The 10,248-nt window shown below is 43.8% G+C and overlaps 1 protein-coding gene across 3 annotated transcripts; it reads right to left on the reverse strand.

Moving 5' to 3' along the window:
- Positions 1-1,891: 1,891 nt before the first annotated feature.
- On the reverse strand, positions 1,892-9,997 carry LOC123072118 (putative coatomer subunit beta'-3). Of its 3 annotated transcripts, none has more exons than XM_044495676.1 (16): positions 9,657-9,997; positions 9,019-9,199; positions 8,667-8,928; positions 8,358-8,526; positions 8,074-8,194; positions 5,746-5,895; positions 5,159-5,518; positions 5,032-5,049; positions 4,871-4,944; positions 4,697-4,751; positions 4,536-4,602; positions 4,089-4,429; positions 3,810-3,947; positions 3,515-3,720; positions 2,628-2,702; positions 1,892-2,047 (listed from the first exon to the last, which is right to left on the reverse strand). In XM_044495676.1, the coding sequence occupies exons 2-16, from the start codon at positions 9,175-9,177 to the stop codon at positions 1,987-1,989; spliced, it is 2,256 nt and encodes a 751-aa protein (XP_044351611.1). In that variant the 5' UTR covers positions 9,178-9,199; positions 9,657-9,997; the 3' UTR covers positions 1,892-1,986. The 3 variants fall into 3 exon arrangements, with proteins under 3 accessions (XP_044351611.1, XP_044351610.1, XP_044351612.1); XM_044495675.1 differs by having other exon boundaries at positions 8,304-8,526; XM_044495677.1 differs by lacking the exons at positions 9,019-9,199; positions 9,657-9,997 and having other exon boundaries at positions 8,443-8,526; positions 8,667-8,699.
- Positions 9,998-10,248: the final 251 nt, after the last annotated feature.

Below are 10,248 nucleotides of genomic sequence, written 5' to 3' on the forward strand. Positions count from 1 at the left end.
ATGCTAGTGCTGGAAAGAGACGGTAGACAGGGTAATAGGGCGGAGAGACTGACGATGGTGGCAGCGGGTATGACTGGCGTGGACAACCGTGCAGTCATGAAAAGGAAGGGAAGCTAAACTCTCAAAACAGGCTCACGTGTGTGTATAGCTGGAGGAAAAGAATAAAGCAACCAGCGGAAGTAGCAGGACCCTTTTCTCCCCCCCGTGCCCCCCGCGTCGCCCTCCCCGAGCGAGGCGACCGGGGCGGCTCCCCACCCCTCCCCCTCCCCGCGAGTCCCCGCCCCCCTTCCCCCTCGCCGCTGCCGCCGGCGGGCGCGGCCGGGCGTTGCCCGCGCGGCGCCCCGCAGTCCGGCGGTGGCGGCCCTCCTTCTTCACCCGTTGCTGGACCCCGGCTCGGGTGAGCGGTCCTGGCGGCGGAGCCCTTCGGCCGGCGGCGTTCCGGCGCGGATCTGGACGGCGGCGATGCGGAGGCGTTGCCCCTTGGCGGCGGTGACGGCCCATGGCCTGCGGCGGCCGGCGGCGGCCGGCGGCGCTCGGCTGGCCCAGATCTAGGCCCTACGGGCCCGATCTGGGTCGGGGCGGGCCTGCTGGTGGCCGCAGTGGGCTGTTCTCCGGTGGTTTCCGGCGAGCTCCTCGCGACAGGGACGGCGGCTGCTGTGCCGCGACTGCTGCAGCACGGCGGCGAAGCTTCACGGGCCCACGCAGGGCCTGGCCGGACAGGGGGTCTGGTGTGCCTCTGCTGCTATGCCCGGTCTGCTACCGCCTAAGCCGGTGGAGGTTGTTCCCTCCCTCGTGGCTGCGGTGCTGCCGGTCCTTGTCTTCGGGTGTCTCATTTGGATCCGGCCGGCCTCGCTTCGTTGGCCGTGGTGAGACGACGGCGGTGTCCTCATGACTGTTGGCGCATGTTGGTGGGCGGCGGGTGTGGTGGAGCCGAAGGTTGGTCCTGGGTGGTGGGCGCGAGAGGTCGGGAGAAATCCATGTCGGGTCTTGCCGGCACCAACGCGGTGACGCCTGCGGGCGCCACCATCCTTCTTGAAGGGCGTCGGGTGACCCTCTCCCCCCTCTACCCTCCGTGTACCGGGAGAAATCCTAGGACTCGTCCGGGCAGCAGCGTCGTCATCGTCGCATTCCTTCTTGAAGGTGGTGCTTGGTACACGGCAACTCGGTGGCTTTGGAGCGTGGTGGTTATCTTCGGTGGGCGCAACGATCGCGGTGTGCCGTAGCTTTCGTCGATCCGGCGTTGTTGGCATTTCTTCTCTTATTTTCTCTTGTTATTTCTTTTGGGCGTGCTTGTGCTGTTTGCCCCAGCGTGGATCGGATTGTTGTATCGGGTGGTTGCTATATCAATATAGCGGGGCGTAAGCCTATTTCGGTATAGCTGGAGGAAGGAATCAATCCAGCAGCTAGCCTGCCTGCTTAGAGGCTACATTCTTTCAAATATTATGATGATGGGTGTGGGGATGGTTATACGGAACCACATAGGTGAAGTTTTGGCTGCTTTGAACCAGACTTTTGATTGATGGTATCACTACGCAGAAATGGCTGAAGTAGTTGTTGTGCGTAGTGCCGTTACAGTTTGCTCTTCCTGAAAGTTTCCCGATGGTAATCGTGGCATCTGACTACCTGAGAACCTGATAAGGAAGTTACAAGACTCGAACCGAGAGAGATCTTCTGTTGGCATCTTTCTTGCTGAGAAACTGCTCTTGTCACGCCAGTTTCAAACTTGCTCTTTTGTTCATGTTTATCGCCATTGTAATGAGGCAGCACATGTTTTAACCAGGTCTAGTTCGACGTGTTATTTCCCTGTTAGCCATTATGTAGTGCTGGAGCGTATACGGGCCATAATCTGTAATGACTCTGAAAAGTGTTTTCTAGTCTAACACACAAAAAAAAAGGAAACAAGAATCCATTGCATAAATGCGTAATTGGAAGTCGTTGATTGCATGAAGATTGCACATTTCCTAATCTGTGCTTCACATGGAGCTCTCAGTGCTTGCACATTTCCATATCCATGATTGAAATTGCGTACTCTTGTCCAATCACAATCCTAAAATATAAAAGGTATTGTGTGTTACATGTTTGGCATCACAGGAAATGAGATGTTAAGATGTGCAGCAGGTCAAATTACTCATTACTATTGACAGAAAAAAAAGGAATAGAGGAAGAGACTCCCACCACACATTTTTTTTTTGATAAATAGAAGATGTGAGAATTAATTCTGTTTGGCTAGGAGAGTAACTAACTATATGCACTTCTTTATCATTTTTAGTATGTTTATATACTATATCTAAGATACTCCAAAGTGAGTTATATGAAAAAAACTGCAAGTTAGCCCATGGTTCGTGTTATATTTCTGAAATACGTACATATTTGTACATAAAAAGAGTATGTTCAAAATATGATACATACTGCCTAAAAAGTACTCCCTCCGTCCCATAATGTAAGACGTTTTTTATCACTAGTGAATGTAAGACGTTTTTTATCACTAGTGTAGTGTCGAAAAAGGTCTTACATTGGGACGGAGGGAATACTATATATATACTACCTAAACATTCTTATATATTACATACTACACGTACATACACTGCGATATGATGGAACGCTAAAATGAGGACATGTATTCTTACCTTTTTGACGGACCCATCAAATTTCCGAGACCCCAGATAGCTCCGCTAGAACCAAAATTAACAATCCTCTCAAGCCTGGGAGATACGCAGTAATCACTTAGAAAATTCTCAAAATATTGAGTATTATGTTAAAAACATCAATAAGGAGCAGAGGCGAGAGCAAAGTAAATACAAGTACATGCAACTATAGTCTATAGCATCATCTACTCCCTCTGTTCCTAAATATTTGTCTTTCTAGAGATTTCAACAAGTGACTACATACGGTGCAAAATGAGTGAATCTACACTCTAAAATATGTCTATATACATCCGTATGTGGTAGTCTATTCGAAATCTCTAAAAAGACGAATATTTAGGAACGAAGGGAGTATATATTAGCAGGAGGCATTCCCACCTTCAAATATTAGGCCCACACATCTTTGTAGGTCCTCAGTTTACCAAAGAATATGAGTTATATATGCTACAAACAATTATAAACTTTTTCCAAATATGAGAATCCAACAGTATGCTCCCTCCGCTATTTTATACTCATATACTTCTATAAGTTGCCAGAATAATCCACTCATAATCAGTTATCTTTGTTCGTGTGCATTTCAATTTGTTCAGTCTGATTTATTTTTGTTAGTTAATCAATAAAATTATATCATTTTCCCCTAAAAGATAATATCATTTGTAAAAAAAAAAAACTGTAGTCGCTGCTGGTAAATCCTAATTCAGAACTAGTACACTATGCCACTGTAGCAATATAGTCCTATGTAGAGAGCAGAGATTTGTTCATATTTAATTAATACCACAATTCATTAGTTGATGCGCGTACTAGACCATGCATGGGCGGTTTGAAGGGCTTAGCTCAAAATTTTGATGGTAATCTTAGTGATTACTGGATACCTGAAATTAGTCGAGCTCAAGATATGAACAGAAACCTCCTTTTCGACAGAAAAGATATGAACAGATCCATCTTTTGATCCTGCAATAAGATACAGAGGGTCGCGAAGTGCAAGGACGGAATTTACTGGAGACATGAAAGCTTCCATTGTATGAACACAAGCTTCCATTATTGTGTCAACACAAGCCGCCTTCTCCATGTTCCAGATCTGTTTGACAAAGATTAAGAATGGGCATGCAGTATTAACAGTGTTGTGCTCGTACTGTATTAGTATATTTGTCAATGATAATCGCATACCTTAGCTGTGCGATCGTCAGAGCCAGTAATCAAATACTGTGTACCACTACCATCACATCTGAAGAAATCGAGGCAGTTCACTTTGCCCAGATGCCCTGACAAAGTATACTTGGATTCGGGAGAGCCAATGCTCCAAACCTGGACATCGATTATATGAAATTGTGAAGTAATGGTTTTTAGATCCCTCTGTCGGCATTGGCATCAGTCGATCAAGGCACAAGGCAAGCCATTAAGGTACGTAGCAAAACTTATCAGTCAACAGAAAGGAGGAAGCGATACCTTTATGGTGTGATCATCTGAAGCAGTTGCAAAAATGTTGGTATTCTTTGGGTTAAATGCGACTTGACGTATACTAGCAGAGTGTTCCTGGTTGAATGATGGTTCGCACTCCTTCCAGCCATTGTCCCAGTCCCAGAGCTTTACAGCACGATGTGCCGATGACAATAGATACGAACTGGTTGGATGTACGGCCATTGAAGTGATGAAGGAATCACTGGCGGCTCTGAAACTTGACACTTCTTCCATTTTGTTGTTGTAATCGTATACATGGATCACACCATCCGATGTCGCAGCCACAAACCATGTCTTTTCCTTTCTTAAGATAACTTTAACGGAATGAACTGTATTGTTGAGAAGAGTGGTCATTTTATTAGCATGGAGTGTATGACGATGAGAATGAACTTGTGTGAAAAACAGAGAAGTCAGCAGACAGATGCTCATGCATGCCTTTATTCGATGACGAGTAAGAATGCATAACCGACTCCTTCCAGATATTGAACGAATCCATTCCTCTCTGCGGGCCAATACAAAATGATTTTGTAGTTAAGCTGAACGCAAACGTTTGCAGACGCTAGAAATAATATGATTTCAAATGTATATGATGGTACCTGCGGGTAATAGTTCCATATGCAAACATCTCCGTGCTGATGACCTGTTACAATCCTGTGTGACAACAAGGTATTTCATTCATGATGATATGTTCATTAATCACAAGTGACACATCCACTTGAGCACAGGAAACAATTTCAGAGCCCACACTAGGCTATAAAGTATAAACTCACCATGGCTCTGTGGCTTGTGCGTCTAGGCAACACAGAACGCCATGAGTATTCTTCATGGATATTATCTGTCCATTCTGATGCAGCAAAATTCGGGTCGATGTTAGAAAAACTAGCTACCTCGAATTTGCAGGATCTGAGTTATAAGGAAGAGAACTCCATACCTTTGCAGGATTTGCGTGCTACATTCGTAGTACCATGAACGACCACCATCAAAGCAAAATGTATGAAAGGCCAGATATACAACATGAGCAAGTCGGAAGAGCAATTACATTACTTGAAGAAACTCACCTCAGATGTTGCAAAAGTAGTTTTCAGTTTCACCTCATGCACATCATTCCCCGTGTCCTCATAAAATTGGTCATACTTCTTCAGGTATAATTGGTCTCTGAAAGCATGGATATTTTTGTCTTCTGATATACTGCTCTGTTGGATCAGATCATAGTCTATTTCTTCAGGTAGCATATCCTGTTGTTTTTCTGTGACAACGAGGGTGTAAGTCGACCTGGAAGGCACGATGACGTAGAGCGGAATACTTGCAAAGTACTGCCAGGACTCCCTGCTCTTATTCGTAAGCCTAAACACCAACTGTTTATCTGTATTGGGTTCGGTGGGTAACCCAAGCTTGAAAAGGTAGACGTTAAGGAGCTCCTGCGGAAGAACTAGTTCGGTTAATACAAAATAGCCTTTGTTTAATCTGTCCATGCTTGGCACTCCAAAATTAATTGACTTTATCATTTTTTTTAGTGTATTCGGATTATGATGCTCTCATGCATTCGGATTATGATGGTGCCATATGCGATGCTTGCTTCCAGCGATCGGCAATAAAGGTATAATATTAGTATATTACACATACTAGCTCAGTTTTTGTGCCATACCGTTGCAACAAGCCTATCAATTATATCCTGTGCTTTAACTGGTCTCTTCTCTGGTTCGAATTGTGTGGACTCTACTGCTATCTCGATACATACACGTACTTGATCTTCTTCCATTGATGTCTCAAGCCTATTACTCCAACTTTCAAGTACCTACAGAATTGCAACCGTGACTTACTATTTATGAAATGGACCGCCAACATCTTTCAGAATGGGAAAACAGAGTATGTCAATGCGTCAGGCAAATCAACTCAAGCATCAAACTAGGAACAAAATATCATGAAAATAACAAAAATCAAAGAAGTGAAATACTTCGCTTCCCGGCAGTTCTAGTAAGATCAACATTCAACATCATATAATTAAATTACACTTTCGCGTTCAATAAAGATCAGGTGGAAACTTTGGGTAATGATTTTTTTTCCTGGAAACAACAACTTGGTCTTATTTATATTATGCCTATTTACTTCACCTCTTTCCCAATAGTTTCTTTGGTAGTGCTATCTGATAGGGTTCTTCGATCCCTAAGCCTTTCTAGTTATAGTACTCCGACACTGTTAGGTACTTTTTCGAAATTCTTGGAATACAATACATAATTTTCCCATTTGCAATTTTCTTTAATTTCTTGCGAGACCAACACTGTTAGCTACTCTTTCGAAATTGATTTATTTTCTTTGATTCAGATCTGCAGATAACTCCCTGCAGTTGTTTGGCATAGTGATTGTGCATACATGTCACCTAGTAATGGCAGTTAGGCACCTTGGACTACCACTAAAGCATCTCTCTTGTAGATTCAAGCCGAGCCCACCTATCGCTAAACAAGTCAGCAAGCTATGTGGCATTGGAATCACATGACTACGGTGAAAAACTTGCAAGTAGAATTTTATTCTATCCTTCCAAAAATGAGGATAAACTCCGACCTCTCCATCGATTCATGCACACAAGCATATATATATTATTAATTATTAAACAGTGCAAGACAGTCAAGCATCGATGCTGAACAAATAAGCTTACAAAAGCACAAATAACAAAAAAAAGTCAAGGCCATCTAAAATGGATATGCATTATCTCCACAATCCCACCACGAATCCTATGCCATGTCAAACAACAATAAAATGTTACTGCTAGACAAAGCCTTCAAGAAGCAATCGTTAAACATCCACCAGTATTGGTGGGTCCAACTGAAGGTAAAACTTGGGATTTTCATCCCTGAAGCGTGCTTCGAGCCAACACCTTCAACATGGACACACACACACACACATCATCATTGCCTAATCTGCTTGGAGAGGCGAGATCATGGGTTTTTACCAGGAATACACACACTTGTCGTCAAATCCTTCACTACCTGCAACCTCTCGACAGGCTAACGACTTCTCGCTAGGCCGGCCCTGGTGTTGAGAGAGCATAAGGCCTGTCCATGCTGCTGGAGAAAACACCAAAAGCAGTTGCTCGCCGCCTCTCTTCGGTTATTGTCGCACCTACTTTGATCCCCGTTAACTCGTACTCCCTCCGTTCCAAAATAGATGATCCAACTTTGTATTAAAGTTAGTATAAAGTTGAGTCATCTATTTTGGAACGAAGGGAGTAAGAGAGAGGGATGCTTGGACATAAGGGTGGTAACCAGATCCAGCAACCGATGCAACCCTCTTGCAGATCTGCCAACCACGTCACCAAGGCTGCTGCGTTGCCATCTCCACCGCGGCTCCCACCATTGGAATCACGGAGAGTTGCAACCATGCACGCCTGGGACCTGATCAATATGTTGTTGCACAAATTCGGCTCACGAACGCCAACACATCTCTCCCGCAAGGTCCCCTCACAGATCTGTCTACCTCCACTCCGAAAGTCGCAACCCACTACCATCTGCATGAGAACTGCTCTGACGCAAACAAAGGAGGCCCCACCACCGCAGCTCGCACCGGCGTGGTCTTACTACTCCCACCACTGGCGTCCGCTCAGCTTAGCCTGAGGTGGCAGGGGGGAGACAGGGATGGAGTGTCAAATACCAATAGCCTCGATGAGGCCTTCATTCATTCTTTGGATCATACTCTCATGGATTTGACGCACATTTTGTCCTTGGGGGCGGGGGTTTTTGTTCGCTATGTTTTGAAACCAAACACTTCTCCATTATTTCTTAGATAATGATAGTTCCACTAATTGTAGAAGTTAGCAACATGGTGGATGGTTTCATAGTTACTTGTATTAGACAGACCAGACATCATAATTCAGGGTCCTTATTCTCCTCACTGAAATGATGATTAGGAAAAGGTAAAATGCAAGATAATTATTTTAAAACCAAGCATTTATCTTGGGAGTGCCAAAGACCGTTCTTACTGCCTCTGGCTTGTGATGCCCCCTCTCTCCAGTCACGATCTCCATGATTATAACACCAAGACTATATATATCAAAGTTTCGTGTGACTTTCCGGCCATCGAATTCTGGCGGCGCATATCCGCTACATCAAAAGAAAATGGTAAAATAGATTAACTGATGCACAGAGGTAGCAAAATGTAAATCATCAATGACAAGAAAGGTTGAGTTTCCAAGTGGCTTAGTAAGCTTACAAGGTTACAACATGATTTGTAGTACTAGCATGGGTTTGTTCATCCTTAGAGTACCTTGATAGACCAAAGTCGGCTATTTTCGGCACCATCATATTATCCATGAGTATATTTTCCGGCTTAAGATCCCGGTGAGTAATACCTTTGGTGTGAAGGTAATTCAAACCCTCGCAGATTCCTTTTATTATTTTATAACGTTCTCTCCATTCAAGTCCACAAGATGCATCTGCATAAATGGAAGAGGAGAAAGGTATTCACATTAGAAATATCTGGACGGTAGCTAGTACATGACATGGAATGTAAATTGTGTATAAGTGTGATTTTTGAACCAAATAATCTTTATAGTAATGAAAATCGTGATCCTACCATTGATATGGCTACGGAGATTCCCTTCTGGTACATACTCAAAGCAGATCAATCTTTTTAGCCTTTCCCCTATGACATTTTTTTCTTCATATGTTTCTATTTCTCCCACGGTATCACAACAATATCCCAAATATCGTACTATATTCCTGTGCTTCTTCCCCTTCATAAGACATTCAATCTCCCGAAGGAAGAATTTATCGTCGCGAAAATGCGGATTGGACAGCTTCTTCACGGCAACGGCCATGCCGTTTCCAAGGAGTCCCTACAGGCAAGCATGTCTCGCCACTTTTTAGATTAAAACTGTGACTGTGACTATGGCAAGTAAGACCGGGGCAATTTAGAATTTCCATACCTTATAAACCTTGGCATATCCACCACGTCCAATTTCATCAGAGAAATTATTTGTGATCTCGTGAAGAAGTTTAAACTCGATAGCCCCAGGTTTTTTGGCTTCATGTTTATCCGACATCATAAGCTCCAGGTCGTTTGGGGAAATAGTTTGGCAGCCCATTCCGATTAAATACCACAGCACCCTTGAAACAAGAGCAATCACAATACTCATGAGTTAGATTCAGCCTCCAAGTACTCAAAATACTAAGAATTTTAAGTTAACAATAAAACGCAGCAACAGCATGCATGCACTCAAAATCAGTTCAGTTTTGCCAATTACTCCGTATCTCTTAGCCAAAATTTGCTGTAATGAAAAAAGTTCAGTTTAGAAAAGTGAATGAGATTTTATGGAACACGTCAAGGTAGCATATATCTTCCTTCCATGAACTTCAAACTCAGTATTTAAAGTACAAGTTCACAGCGAATTGCTGGTAAACGTATGGCTGCTATATGCTGAAACAGGCGTGCGAATGAATACTTCAAAGCATCCTAAGCACACGATGAAGAAGCAGGTATACGTAAATTCATGATAGTAATCATATGGAAAAAGTATCTGCAGCAAAGTTAAGTGTCTGGAGAAGATCTTCTCGAGGGAATTACCTGAGAAGAAGCCCTGGCTGTGTAGCGATGAATGGGTGGATTCAGATGTTATCCGCCTTTGCACGACGGATCCTTTGTATTTAAAGGCTTCAAAGGAAGGAAAGGGACATGATGTCTACATCCCTGATCCAACTAATCAACACACGATGTATTCCCCTGGCGAAGACCGAATAGTGTGCGCTGTTTCACTGGCTCATGACGTGCGAGGATATTCCCCATTTTGCTGCATGTTCCTCACCTCCAGCTCAGTCCTCATCATTTCACGATCGAGTAATGAACAGAGGCTGCTGACTTTGCCCAAAAAGAAAGGGGACGCATGTACCATGATGTGCATATATTATGGTAATTTCTAAGCCTCTAACCTTCAAATGCAATAACATAAGCAAGACGCATGTACCATGATGTGCATATACTCCTATTAGTGTAACCAACTTGCCAAGGGCCTCAAACTCCATGCGACTGAGAAACAGAGACTTTTTTTTTTTGACGGGTTGAGAAACAGAGACTTAATATACGGTATTGGTTGCAAGCTCTCCGTCTGAACAGCAGCACTTTATGGCCTTTGCGTTGCCATTCTCTGTGGTTGGGATAG

This window comes from Triticum aestivum, chromosome 3B, assembly GCF_018294505.1.
Source record: "Triticum aestivum cultivar Chinese Spring chromosome 3B, IWGSC CS RefSeq v2.1, whole genome shotgun sequence".
Classification (NCBI taxonomy): Eukaryota; Viridiplantae; Streptophyta; class Magnoliopsida; order Poales; family Poaceae; genus Triticum; species Triticum aestivum.

Coding starts and splice junctions, on each gene's coding strand:
- LOC123072118 (XM_044495675.1), bottom strand. CDS start 9,177: ATGGGCTGCCAAACTATTTCCCCAAACGACCTGGAGCTTATGATGTCG. Junction 4,603..4,696: donor TATGGAACTATTACCCGCAG/GTACCATCATAT, acceptor ATTGGCCCGCAG/AGAGGAATGGATTCGTTCAA. Junction 4,430..4,535: donor TTACTCGTCATCGAATAAAG/GCATGCATGAGC, acceptor TCAACAATACAG/TTCATTCCGTTAAAGTTATC.